The sequence below is a fragment of the Vombatus ursinus genome, unplaced genomic scaffold (assembly GCF_900497805.2).
Source record: "Vombatus ursinus unplaced genomic scaffold, bare-nosed wombat genome assembly UNPS02011431.1, whole genome shotgun sequence".
NCBI classification, from domain to species: domain Eukaryota; kingdom Metazoa; phylum Chordata; class Mammalia; order Diprotodontia; family Vombatidae; genus Vombatus; species Vombatus ursinus.
This window is the reverse complement of record NW_020951209.1, coordinates 4,184,666-4,199,557: the sequence shown is the minus strand read 5'-3', so window position 1 is coordinate 4,199,557 and position 14,892 is coordinate 4,184,666. Positions and strand designations below refer to the sequence as shown.

At 36.1% G+C, this 14,892-nt stretch overlaps 1 protein-coding gene across 4 annotated transcripts in view; it reads right to left on the bottom strand.

Annotated features, from left to right (window-relative positions):
- The window catches only part of KLRK1 (killer cell lectin like receptor K1), a 25,463-nt gene extending 11,547 nt beyond the window's left edge, over nt 1-13,916 (bottom strand). For 2 of the 4 annotated variants that reach the window (XM_027856373.1, XM_027856374.1), the window contains exons 1-7: nt 13,744-13,916; nt 7,985-8,092; nt 7,466-7,558; nt 5,082-5,114; nt 4,555-4,706; nt 2,765-2,868; nt 15-123 (exon numbers count right to left, since the gene is read on the bottom strand). In XM_027856373.1, the coding sequence (XP_027712174.1) occupies nt 15-123; nt 2,765-2,868; nt 4,555-4,706; nt 5,082-5,114; nt 7,466-7,558; nt 7,985-8,092; nt 13,744-13,903 (759 nt within the window). In that variant the 5' untranslated portion in view covers nt 13,904-13,916. The remainder of the gene's footprint in view (nt 1-14; nt 124-2,764; nt 2,869-4,554; nt 4,707-5,081; nt 5,115-7,465; nt 7,559-7,984; nt 8,093-13,743) is intronic. The other 2 variants (XM_027856375.1, XM_027856376.1) reach the window with 1 other exon arrangement.
- Nucleotides 13,917-14,892: the final 976 nt, after the last annotated feature.

The following is a 14,892-nucleotide window of genomic DNA, read 5'->3' as shown; positions in this document are numbered from 1 at the left end:
TTAGACTGAATTACCTTCTGCATACATATGTAAGTATTTGGGCTTGAGCAGTTCTCTGTGTAGCCTTTGAAGCTGGAGCCATACACTGCACAGTTTCCTTTTTGCACTAAAACCAGAGAAAGTCTGGAGAGGAAGAGAGAGAGGGAGAGAGAGAGAGAGGGAGAGAGGGAGAAAGAGAGAGAGAGAGAGAGAGAGAGAGAGAGAGAGAGAGAGAGAGAGAGAGAGAGAGAGAGAGAGATGATTCTTATATTTACACTTGCTAATTAAACAGGAACACCAAATCACCTGTAATTCCTAGCAACATTTGCCTCAGTGTTAGGCCAGGGAAAAGACCTTCTCCTTGGCACAGCAAAAAAAAAGAAAAAGGAAAAGAAACTCAAGAATTATCTCAAGAAACTACAGCAGCAAATACGTATTTGCCTACAAATACTTGTTTACAAATACATAAACAGGAGGCCAGGAATCTTCAAAGGAATGAACTTGGGCATTACCATTACTTCACTGGATCCTTATTTGCTTGGCTGTAAAATTAGGAAGCATAACTAGATGACCTTTAAGGTTGTCTACATTTATGATCTTATGATTCCACATAATGCTAATAGCATAATGCTAGGGACAAAATAGTCATTTCAATAAATGCTTTTGGACCTGACTTGACAGAAGATAGAATATTAGTCTCCTAACTCCCATTCTGATTATCTCATTTCCAACAGTTCTATATGATTTTGCTAGAAATTTTGCAGTGCCTTCTATGTACTGTAAATAGTGTTACCTATTGGGCCAGAAAGTAAGGAATGAAATACTCAAGAAATAGTGATGCTGTTGCTATAAAATTAAACAGAATGAGAGGTCTACATTCTGGCTAGTTGTTCCCCCTAAGAAGGTGGAAAGATAAATTTAAAAATTAAGCTAGGAACCTGCTATTAAAATCTAATCAAAACCAAGCAGAAAGAAACATAATTTTAGGTCGACAAATCAAGTGAACAAGCATTTATTAAGTACTTACTATATGCCAGGTATTACTGTGCTTTAGGTGCATTTGGATGATTATCTATATATACATATACATACACACATATATGTATACATGCATATACACATACATACATATATACACATATGCACACATACACACAAATATATCTATCTCCCTCCCTCCATATTTCCTATTGTATGGGAGGCAATAAGACTCCACAATGGGGAGCTTTATGGAATTATACAGAGGAACCTCTGCTATTCACATTCACATCAGTGAAAAATTTCAAACCGTAGGGAAGGAAGTCATTCCAAGGCCAATTATGGAAATATTGGTAAGTCCAAACTCTTGAGGCACTTAGTGAGGTGGAATGGTAGTACCCATTGAAAAAAGATAAAGGATACAGTTGGAGAGAGTAAATAATAGTTGTGACAATTAGACAAAGGTGTTGGGATAGTATTATTAATTTACTTATTTGGATGTGATGGTAATAAGTGTAAAGGCCAGAAAACCAGCTTGGGATGATTTTACTGTTGAAAAAGGAAATACAAGCCAACTTTAAATAAACCAGAAAAAGAAATTTTGAAAGCATTCCCTGGCTGGAGAGTAAACCCTGTTATTTACACTAGGAGAGAAAAGCAGAGAATAGATGGAGATTGCAAATGGCTGTGAATTTGTTGCTGCTCCTTGAGCTTAAAGAACAATGAACTGATTAGGTCAGTTTCTTCAGTCTTATCTTCCAAAGCTGACATAACTAGTATATTGACTCTGGTTGTGAGCAGTTTGTAGGCAAGGGTCCCTGCTGTCTTAAGAATGACCTATTGAATAACCAAGAAATACAAAAGACTTAAAACAATTTACATAAACTTTAAGAAGATGAGGGTGTTCTTTAAGCTCCAAGAGTTACGATAGAAGCTAGCTGGCACAGTGGGTAAGTAAAGTAAATAAGACTTGGGGTTAGAATAGACCTGAGTTCAAATCCCACCACAGCCACTTAGCTATTTGGTCCTGGGCAAAACACTTAACCTCATCTGTAAAATAAGACTAATAACAAAATGAGGTATAATAATACCTCGCAAGTCTGTTGAGAATTAAATGAGGTAACATGTACAGTTCTTTGCAAATCTTAAAGTTCTATGTAAATATGGTTATGAGGATGATGATTGGTCTGAAGTTTTTGCCTTCCCCCTTTCTTCCTTGGCTTTAAGACTCCTCTTTTTTCTCTGGCTCCATCAGCATTCCAGTGTGAGGAGAAAAAGATAATAATGACAAGGATACTGATAATACTAACTAAAAAATAAACCAAAAAAAACCCCACAGAGTTGAAAAAAGACTTAATAATAATATCTAACTTTATATAGAACATGGGATCTAGGACTTTTTTTGTGTCATGGATCCCTTTGGAAATCTGGTGAAGCCTACTGACTTCTCAGAATCATGTTTTTAAGCATATAAAATAAGATGCAAAGGATTACAAGAGAAGCCAATCATATTGAAAACCAGTAACCAAAATATTTTTTAAAACAAGTTCACAGACCCCAGGTTAAGAATTGCTGAGTAAAGCTTTAAAGTGAGCAAAATGCTTTAGCGATATTCTCATTTAATCCTCACAGCAACCATAAGGATAGGTGCTATTAGTCTCCATTTTACAGATGAGGAAACTGAGATTGAGAGAAGATAAGTGACTTGCCCAGTGTCACACTTCCTGACTCCAGATCCAGTGCCCTATATGCTACCTAGATGACTTTTTAATATGCTTCAATATGTTTCAAAATATTAGAGACTTACAGGTCAGGAGAGAAAGGCGAACCATCTTCCCACATCCAGAACCCACTGGGTGTAGGTTGTACTAGTCCCATCCAATGGTATGATTTTACCAGTGCAAGGAAATCCTGTTTAAAACAAGCCAGAAAAGCTAAAGTCCATGAACTGCATTTTTGTACATGATTATCACAGATAAACCCATAATTAATTCTTTTTTTGCCAGTACTAGTGGTTATGCAATCTGATACTCATTTTGTTTAAATTCCTACCCAATTATATTTAAAATATATTTTTATTTCTCACTGTGTGTGAGTGTGTATGTGTGAGCATTGTATTATATGGTAAAGGGAATAAAATGTTCAACAAAGATACCATAGACCACTGGTCTCTTTCTTTTCAACTAGAAATAACAAGACCAAATTACTTCTTCTTATTGGGTAAAACTAAATCATAGAATAATTGTGGCCATATGAACACAATATGGGTAGATCAAAAATAAAAACATATACTTCCATCAGTTATATTTCCCGGGGACAATTTCATGCAATTGCAACTAAATAAAATGGCTACACAAATATTCTATGGCACCTCCAAATTACTTAATAGTTTGACATAGTTCAATTAAATTTTCATAGAAGCAGCATCAGCATCCCAAGACTACATTTACTCAGAGTCAGAATGATTATTTGGCAATAAATATTTCTAAACTATTGTGCCATCCACTAGATGGAAGAAAATTTGAAACAAACCATAACAAGTTTAGTTTAATCACAAAAATTAAAATAGATAAGCTTATTGCATGTAATTGAAAAGCATGTGTATGAACAAAATTAATGCAACTAGGATAAACAAAGGAAGCTGACAACTGGGGAAAAACTCTTACATCAAATGTTTCTTATAAAAGTCTGATATACAGACATGTAAAGAAACAATACAAACATGTAAGAACAAGAGACACTTGACAATGTAAAAGCGATCAAAGGATGGGAACAAACAGTTCTCAAATGAAAAATTTCAAATTATTAATGGGAAAGATTGCTCCAAGTTATTACTAAGATAAATGCAAATCAAAGCAACCCTGAAATTTTTTTTCTCACACCTAGAAAATTGACAAAGGTGACAAAAAATTGATATAGCCAATATTGAAAGTCATAGAAAGACAGGCATACTAATAAACACTAATCATGGAGCAGTAAATTGGTCCAGCTATTATGGAAAACAATTTAGAATTGTTGACTATAATGTCCATATCCTTTGACTTCAAGATCATAGATCTAGGCATATCCTCCAAGGAGAACAAAGATAAAAAGAAATGACCCATATACACTAAAATATTTATAGCAGCACATTTTTCTGGTAGCAAAGAACTTGAAAGAAAGTACATGCCTGTCATTTGCTGAGTAGGGACACCAACTGTGGTATATGAAGGCAATGGAAAATTACTAAGCCATAAGAAATAAATAGGAAGAATTAAGAGAAAAATGGAAAGATTTTTATGGTATCAGAGTCAAATAAGCAGAAACAGGAAAACAATGTATACAATCACTTTAACAACATAAGTGGAAAGAGCAACAATGAAAAAGAATGCTTATACATAATTATAATGAGCAATATATAATTATAATTACAAATTATAATAAAATATAATATAAAATGAAATCAAAATATATATAAAATATAATTATAATGAGCAAGCTGGACCCAAAGAAGAAAAGACAAAATATCCCTCCTGCCCTTCTATGTAGAATTGGGAGATTATATGTATGGAACAATGTGTATACTTTCAGGAGGGGAAATTTAAGCAAATATCTAACCTGGTCCTCCCTGCTATATATCTTAAGGAGACTGGAATTGTGAGATAGGCAGGAAGCTCGACTCTGATCCCAACTTTTGCTTTCATTAGAAAATAGATAGCAGTTGTTTTTGTAACAAACCCAATTCTTAGGACATGGGCCACAGTAAAATCCTAGAACGAGAGTGTATTTTATCAATCTTAGAAAACCCCATAGCTTTTATATGACATTTTCAATTGAATATCCTTCCCTATGTAGAATTCTAATATTCCACACAAAAATCACCGTGTCTATTCCAGCATCCCCATACATCTACACAAGTACTCTTAACTAAACATGTTATAAATTGCCCCGATTGACCTGATATTTTCCCCTTTTTGATCTAATAACAGGTAAAAGATATAATCAATAGCTAGGAGAAAACTGAAAATATGACTTAGAATTAAGCCAGATTGACCTTTCATTTCTCTATTTAGCCCCATAGCATGTCTGCATTCTCAACTATTCTAAATTATTGGCTCATGAAACTAGAAATAGCTTCCACCTACCATTTGCGTTGCTTGGAGCCTTTGGGTTGGAAGCTGCCGTAGAAAGAACCATGATTATTAGGAATCCTGCTATGTCATCATCATCACCATCATCTATTTTTTTTATCATCTTACTCATCTGAATAATACAAACTCATACCACCCATCTTCTTATTTTATGGTTTTAGAATATTTCAAGTTACTGTAAAGCTACACTTTTTATGATTACTGTTCATCCATCTACATGAAATTGTTCCAGAGTATACACAGCATAGGTTACTTTGATTTTTAAAAAATGCTAATAATTGAGCTACAGATGTCAATGACTGTGCTTGTGATTTATAATACAAATGACACAAAACATTACTAAGTTGCTTTGCCTAAGATTGTGTTGAACTTTCTTTGTATTATTTCTAAGATACATAGTATTATAAGATGTCTCTGACCTGCTCAAATAAAAGTGTATCAAAATAAGTTGATTATACAGTTCCAAGTAGCAAAAGGTATTTTCTTCTCTATCCCTCCACCCCCTAACCATCATGCAAAATTAGTGAGTAAAAAGAGCAAAGCTTGGAGCATTGTGCAGGTTATTATTTTCAAAATGCCACATCTTACATAGAATACAGCATTCTTTAGGGTAATAACAATAAATGATTTCTGTATAGTACTTCAAAGGTCTTTAGATCTAGTAAAGACATAAACCTAAAACCTTAAAGATGTAAAGAAAAGATGTAAAACCTTAAACCTCACAAAAACCCTTTGAACTAAGTGCTACTCAAGTCAAGTCAACCAGCATTTATAAAGCACTTACCACAAGCCAAACAAAATAGTCTCTGCCCTCAATTAGCTTACATTCTAATGGGAAAGATAACATGTAAACAACCGTGTACAAACAAGATGTATACAAGATAAATTAGAGATGATCTCAAAGAGAAGGCATTAGCATTAAGGGGAATCTTGAGGAAAGGCTTCTTGCAGAAGGTGGAATTTTAGCTGACTTGAAAGAAGTTAGGGAAACCAAGAAGCAGAGATGAGGAGGGAGAGGATTCCAGGCATAGGGGACAGATATCCATCCAGTGAATATGAACAGAGAGGAGAGGGACTGCCTCATGTGAGGAGCAATGGCAAAGAAGCCAATGTCACTGGGATCTCTGAGTATATGAGGATTGTGGGGGAGAGGGAAGTAAAGTATAAGAAAACTGGAAATGTAGAGGAGGCAGATTATAGAGGGTTTTATAAGCCAAACATAGGATTTTATATTTGATCCTTGAAGTAATAGGAAGTCACTGGAGTTTTTTTTTAATAAGGGGGTGAACTGGTCAGACCAGAGAAATCACTTTCATAATTGAGTGGAAGATGGACTAGAATGCAGAGTGATTTAAGACAGGGAGATCAACCAGCAGGCTTTAGCAATAATGCAGGCATGAGGTGATGAGGGCCCATATCAGAATGGTGATAGTATCAGAAGAGAGAAGGGGGAATATACAAAATGTTGCAAAGGTAGAATTGATAGACTTGGCAAGAGATGGCACCTAGGGTATTTTTATCCCCATTTTACAGATGATGAGAAAACTGAGGTTTTGATCACTTAAATGATTTGCCTACTGTCATACAGTTAGTAAGTTTCAGAGATGGGATTTGAACCCAGATCTTCCTAAATTCTAATCCAAAGCCTTTTCTACCATGCCACACTGACTTTTCAGTGTTCAACTGGCTGAAATGATCATTTACTATATCTTAATAACTACATTTGTTTTAGCTTTTAACTATATTTATATCACTTATCTTCTTAGTTTATGTTTTTGGAATATATAGTAACATTAGCTAAGTGCTTTAAGCAGAGTGGAATGGTGAAGCATCAACCTATCTCTTCTCAAATCCATCTCAAAGCTTTTTAGTGTTAAAAACCTGTGCTGATGGACAAACTATCCTATCTACATGAAAAATGATAGACACAATTTAAAAAAATTCATTGTACTTTATTTTCTTTCTTTCACCTCATTCACAAAGCCTATCTAATGGATCAACAATGAGTCTATAGTCTAAGTATGCCACTATGCTCCTTGCCACTATGTGTGTACATGTATGTATGCATATATTAAAAGCTTATTTTAAGTGTTGTCCATTCAATATATAATAATATAATATAAACATTATAAATAATTAAATAATAATATAAAATTATATATAATAAATAATTAAATAATCAATAATATAAAAACTATATCTATGTTATAACATAGAATAAATAATTAAATAATCAATAATATACAAATTTATAGTTATTAGCAACATATTTGAAACTCAATTAACTTATTCACTTATTGGTAACTCAATGATGTAAAAGAAAATGAATGTCTAGTGCATAATATTGGCATGATTCAGCTTTCTCTGTCATTACTTACAGTAAATGAATATGGTGCCTAACATGGCCAGCATCACGAAGAACTTTATTCCCATTACCACTGCAATGAATCGACGGAGAAAAAGTAGAGATTCTACCAAAAGAAAAATGAGACACTGAGCAAAAGAAAAGGTAAAGGGAGTAAGAAGCTTTGGGATTAGGGGCATTAATCTAGGACCTATACATCTGAACCCACTGAACATGAAGAGGAGATTGATACACTTTTTTCTTTATGAGTTCTTCTGAGTTATCAACTATTTCTGTGCCACCTGCCTCAATTAAAAAATTCCATTTCATTCTAATGACAAAGAAAACCTCTCTAATTTGCCCAGTTGTTTGTCCTAATAATGTTCTCTTTCCCACCATTTTGTCAGAGCTTATTTCATGCTTAAGGACAATAGAGAAGCAATTAACAAAGACTTACTTAGAAATAGAGTGTTATAATAATATGGTTAGTTGAAAGGAACATTTGTCTCAGTACGTAGGCCTATTGAGAGAACAAGTAAGGTCCAGAACTTACCATTTGCTGTATATTTGTTCCTCATTCGTGTGAGGCTTCCTTCTTGTCTTTTCGTAAAAAAAAAACGGGAAGCTACTGTAGATTTGGAGTCCTGCTGCTCACTTGTTTCTGGAAACAATTGGAGGACATTCTAGGTATAAGTCTCTTCTACTCTAACATGAGCTAATTATTTAATTCAACTTGCCAACATCCTTAGGTCTTCTTTGATGTTAGTCTTTGGCATGTCATCCCTCTTAGAATTTGTTTTTTTCTAGGAAGTCTTTTAAGTATAAATATTTATATTTCACGTCATGAAACCAATCAAAAGTTCACTGATGATTTCCGCTGTACTGCCTTATAACTTTGGCTATTTCAGTACAATCTTCACTTGGTGAAGTGACGGGGTTAGTACTCATATAGCCAATGAGAAAGGTGGTTCATTAAGCCTGACCTGTGGTAGAGTCTTCTGAGCTTATATTGGTCTGATCAGCCATGGTTGGACACACTGTACCTTGACCCCAAAACTGTGATGTCATTTTGGTCTTCCTTGAGAATTAAGGACAGGCGTGGGGCCCAAAATATGCAAACTACAGTAAGAGAAACTGAGGCAGAGCTCTGAGCCAATAGCTCTTTATTAAAAGGACCTGGCCCCCTCTAATGAAGTGGACCTCAGACCTTCCTCATGATCTGATATGCCCCCTGGTCCCCAAGATCTTATTTTTATAGAGTTTGATACCTAGATGCTCAGAAGAGGCAAAGTAAAATATTAAATCTCACTGGTTGATAGACCTTGCTTTTGAGGACCAAAAATTATTTATCAGGTGGGGGGGCGGTCACAGGGTTGGGCAAAGCACAGGACATCTCCACTGACTAAGTGATCATAAGATAGATAGGTTTCTCCTCATGTTGATAGAGAGATGGTACAGATGGGAGCAAGATACAATAACAAATTGGGGGACTTCTATATTATGCCAAAGTGTCCCAGCCATGTTGGGCTTGGACATGGTATTTGAGCAAAAGAAGATGGATATACCTATGTCAGCATGCTTGTGGTTGTACAAGTGAGCTTCATAATCGGTAAACAAATGGTAATCAGTGGATTTAAAGTTTGAGGCTTATTATAAAGGCCTACTATATGAACCTATCTTATCTGATTATTCCTATACAATTTATATAAAATATGTATTTATTTAATACATATTTATTCATGTTTACATGAATAAATGTATAAATATACATGTTTGTTCTTATACAATTACTAGATGATTGACTAAATGTATATTACTTGATGAGTACACCACCAATAATTGCTAACAATCATTACCCCTACTGAAATGGTTAATATTGATTGGAATGAAGTAGCGATCCAAATGAATCATTTCTCACACCATCAAACCAACCAATCAACTTTGAACACATACTTATCTATTCTTCACATGTGAGCCATGCCTATTAAGTAAAGGTTAGTATAATAATAACAGAAATGTCTATTTGGGATAAACTTAACTAAGTTTGATTGGTGGTAGGCAATCTGATTTATTTTATAGGAATTACAAGGAAGTAAAAATAATTTGGTTGATAAACAGTTCATTAGGTATCTGTGTATAGTAATAGCACCATTTTACACAATGTCTGGAAAGAAGCAGTCATAGTAACAATAACTCACAGATGTTAATCTGTTCTATTAGCTTCCAGTACCTAATATTTTATTCTATTACATCTTTATTCTTAGAACATCATATATTTAAGTACTACCTAGTTCTTCCAATCTCATTCTTTTCCACAAGCATATATTAAATGCCTATTATATTCAAGGCAGTGTTTTATATACAATGATAAAATTAGGAGCAATCTCTTCCCTCAAGGAGATTATAATCTATTGGTGTGATTTTGTGCGTGTATTTTGAAAAGCAAGTTAAAGTTTTTAAGTAGTGTTGGATGTAGAGGAAAAGGACCTGGGTTCCAATTTTGTCCCTGCTACTTTAAGAGAAAAGTGTCAAATTGACCTTATACAAATCACTTAAACTCTACGGACCTCAGTTTCCTTTTCTACAAAATGGAGTTGGAAAAGATGGTCTCTAAGGTCCCTTCCAACTCTATGCCTATGATCCCATGACCCTTTCTTTACTTTTCAGTGTTTTGTAATTTTTTCCGATACAGATAAAAAAAAAAAAAACTTTATGTCAGTAATTTTCCATGTGTGGGCCACACACACCTATAAAGTTATTAACAGGGATCCATCTCATTAAATGACTCAATATAATAAATAAGTAAGCATGCCTTTTTGTAGGCTATTTGAGAATGCCCTTTATACCTGGAGCCTCCACTTCCTCTCCTCTCGTTTGTTTCTAAACCCTCTGCAATGTGACTTCTGACATCGTCCTTCAACTGAAACAGCTCTCTTCAAAGTTACCAGCAATCTCTTAACTAGCAAATACCAAATCAAGTCTAATGACCTTTTCTCAACCCACTTACTTCTTGAATTCTCCATAGTGTTCGATACTATTGATTACTCTCCTCCTACATAATCCCTTCTCTCTAGGTTTCCTTGAATCTGTTCACTCCTGATTCTCCTCCTGTCTGACCATTCCTAAGCAAAAATTCCTGGATCTTCAAACATGCCAAACCTATTATCTGTGGGTGTCACTTAAGAGTCTGTCCTGGCCTCTTTTCTCTTCCCCCACTATACTTCCCTCCTTAGTGACTTCATTAGACCCCATGGATTCAATTCTCTGCACAGATGATTCCCAGACCTATGTATTCAACCCTAATCTCTCTTCTGAGCTCAGTTTTCAAATTGCTATCTCAAACACAACATTTTCCCAAAAGAAATCTTTATATTTTCCCCCAGACGCTACCCTCTTCCCAATTTTCCCATTATTGTCCAGTATAATACCCCTCTTTGAGGCACCCAGGCTCACAACCTCAGTGTCATTTTGTACTCTTCACTTGTACTCCTCCCAACATATTCAAATATGCCAAATATTGTCACTTTTCCCTTGATAATATCTCTTGTATGTGCCTCCTTTATAACACCTCTTATATACATCCCCCTTTCTCCACTCAGATAGTTGCCATCCTTGTATAGGCTCTGTCCTGGGTCCTCTTCTCTTTTCTCTTTGTATTATCTTATTTGGCAAACTCAGCTTCCGTGGGAGCTATTACTCTCTATTGCCATATCATCTCAATGCAGGTGATACTCAAATCTATAACAGATCTTCTCTCTCCTGAGCTCCAATACCACATCACTAACTACCTATTAGACATCTCAGATTTGATGTAGGCAACCTCAAACTCAACATATCCAAAACAGTTATCATTATCCACACCCCCCCCACCCCTGAAAAAAAAAATCAACTCCTCGTCTCAACTACCTCATTGCTATCCAAGACATTACCGTCCTTCCAGGCACCCAGGTTTGTAACTGGTGCCATCCTTGACTTCTCACTATCACTCACACTATACATCCAATTTATTTTCAAATCTGGTCCATTGTACCTTCATAATATATCTTGTATCCTTCTCTCCAGTCCCACAGTCACACCCTACTATAGACACTTATCATCTTTCACTTCAATTATTTCAATAGCCCTTTAACTGGCTTCCGTACCTCATATCTTTCCCCTCTCCAATCCACCTTCTACTCAGTTGGTAAAGGGTCTTCCTTAATTTCAGTTCTGCCCATGTCATCCCCTACCCTCAACTCACTCACATGTCACCCACATTTTAATAAGCCAGAATTGTGCCTTTACATTGAGAATATTTACCAAAGTTGAAATGGCATTGTCGATCACGGACAAGCCCCATCATCCATTTATGTCACAGAGCACAAATTCAAGAAGAAAATACCCTCACTCCAAAAGGAACTGCTGACAAAATCAAATAAAGATGAACTTCATTTCTTTGATTGCTTTCAAGTAGTAATATTAAAGCTAGAATCCAAACCAATGAGACACTTAAGATATTGCCACAAGGGAACTCTGTGTAATGGAAGGAAAGTGCAGATTACACAGAAGATGAGGCAAAATTCATGTCATAATGTAGAAAATCTAATGAATTCCCAAGCTTGATTCAGCAACAACACAAAACGTCTCTTCTACCTCATGGAGAATCTTGAAAACAAATTTAATTATCCTGTTGAATTCAACAGGGTTTGTTTATAATGAAAATATTGGTAGACAAGACTAACTCGAACCTACCTTTTCAGTTAAACTTTTTCATAGCAATCTTTTGTTGTTGTTCAGTCATTTCGGTTATGTCCAATTCTTTGTGGCCCCATTTGGGGTGTTCTTGGTAAAGATACTGGAGTGATTTGCCATTTCTTTCTCTAGCTCATTTTGTAAATGAAGCAAATAGGGTTAAGTGACTTGCCCAGGGTCACACAGTAAGTTTCCGAGGCTGGATTTGAACTCAGGTCTTCCTGCCTCTAGGCCCAGCATTCTATCCACTGCACCACCTAGCTGCTCTCATCAATCTTCTTAATGTGTCATTATGCTCCTTTGACTATTTTTTCTTTTGCTCAAAAAACTTCAAGGGGGTGCCATAATGACTGCCAAAGAAATATAATCATGCCAAGACCTTTCACAACTTGGTTCCAATGTCTCAAAACTTATGTTCATGAATTTTACTTTCCAGGCAAACTGGGTTAATGTTTATAACCCTATACTTGTATTTCTCTTTGCTTCCATATTCCCTCATGCTTTGCATATGGCTTCCCTTGACATCCCCCCCAACTCTCTCATCTACTGAAGTCCTTCCCTTTTTTTCCAAGCCCTGCTCAGATGTCACCTTTCCCTTGATTCTTTCTCCCTGGTGAATGTGAGCTTCCCCACCTCAAATTTCTCATAGCACTTTTCCCATACAGCTCCTTTGCACTTATCTCATTTTCCCCTATATCAAAGCTATTTATGTCCTCACTCTATCACAGAAATAAAAGCAGTTTTCTACATAGGGAGCAAAACAGTAAAAAGGCTTTATTTTTCCCATAGACTAGGCAGCCTGGTAGTACAGTGGATTTAGAGTCAAGAAGACCTGAATTCAAATTCCGCCCCATACACTGAATAGCTGTATTGACTTGGGCAAATCATTCAACCTCTCAAACTCAGTTTCCTCATTTGTAAAATCTGATAATAATAGCACCTACCTCCCTAGAGCTGTTGTGAGGATCAAATAAATTAACGCATTTAAAGAGGTTTGCAAACAATAGCATATTAATGTTATTATTATTATTTATAAGCCAAGATAGGGAGGAGAGCATCAGTTGGTTCATAAAAAAGAGATCCTCTGTGATGTGTGACAAGTAGGCTTTCGAATACAAGCCATTTTCCCACAGTTATTTCTAGTCTACAGAAATCCTACAGGCTAATAATATCATCGTTAGGCATGCTGGAATTACAACAATGGTCAGTCATTATCCCAGGGAGCAGTTTCTTATGTTCTGTGCTTAGTGGGGAGAGAAACTTTCCAATATGTTACTCTGTAACTGGCTTCACGGGTCCAAGACAGGGAGGATCTTGTCTTTTGGGTGTCCTTGCCCAAAATTTGGGGTAAAGGAAAGTAAAATATGAGCTAGATACTACTTGCCATTTGGTTGTTACTTAAATGGAAGCTTATTCTAAAATCATATGTTCCTGTCAAGAAAGGGTAAAAAGGGAACCCACCCCCCTCCATCACAACCCTCATTAGGGTTCTAAGTTGATTGAGAGCAGAGACTGCGCTGTATCTGTCTATAGGTGTGGTTTCCTGAGTTTCACTGGAAAGGAATCATCAATGATACATACCTGCTCTGAGAAGGAAGGTCCTGAGACTTGTGGGGAAGTCTTTGGTATGGCTGGAAAAGATAAGATCCTGGTAAGGAACTGAAAGCTGAAGAGCCCAGAAGACTACAGTCACCCAGAAAAAAATTATGGCCCTTTCATTAACATTCTGTGAGAAGAACATTGCCACTTCATCAGTTTCGCACAGGAAACCTTTGAAAATGAAAGTAAGCCTTGGTGAATGGCATTGAAACTCAAAGACAGGATTAGTATTAGTCTTGACATGATAAAATACTAGTTTGGCACTTTCTCTGAATATTCTCCATGCCTGGAACATTCTCCCTCCTTATCTCTGCCTACTGCCTTCCCTGGCTTCCTTCAAGTCCTAAATAAAATCCCATCTTTGACAGGAAGCCTTTCCAACCCCTCTTAATTCAAGTGCCTTCCCTCTTTTAATTATCTCCTATTTATTCTGTATATAGTTTGTACACATTTATTTGTATGTTATATTCTCCATTAGATTGTGAGCACCTTGAGGACGGGGTCTGCATTTTATCTTTTTATGTATCCCTAGTACTTAGTATCAGGCCTGGCACGTGGCAGGCACTTAATAAATGTTAATTGATTTACTGTTTGATTTATGTGGGCTCCGGCCATGTCATAGGATCTTACATTTAGCAATGGAAGGGACCTTAGAAGCCATGTGGTTCTAGTAGCTTATTTAACAGATAAGGAAATTTGAGACTCAGAGATCAAACTGTTTTGGCCAAGGCCAAACTTATAGCTAATGAGAGTCAGGAGTAGAAACTAGGTGTCCTGATGCCTTTTCCAGTAATCTTGGCACTGTACTCACTTAGAAAGGGGAAGCAATAATCACCAGGAGTTTGGACTGTCCCTGATTCTAGCATGGGTTGATACAGAACAAATTATACCAAGCTAACTCATTTCCTTTTGGAGAAAATTCCTAGAAGCCAGATCATAGAATTCCTATTATCACCATAAACTTAATTTCTACTGCTTCTGGTGCTACTACTGATGCTGTTGCTGCTACAGATTTCTATACCCGATTGATTATGTATGTTATTCCCTCTTTGAACCAATTCTGATGAGAGTAAGGTTCACTCACTTCCCCTCACCTCCCCTCTCTTCCTCTCTACTGTAAAAGCTTTTTCT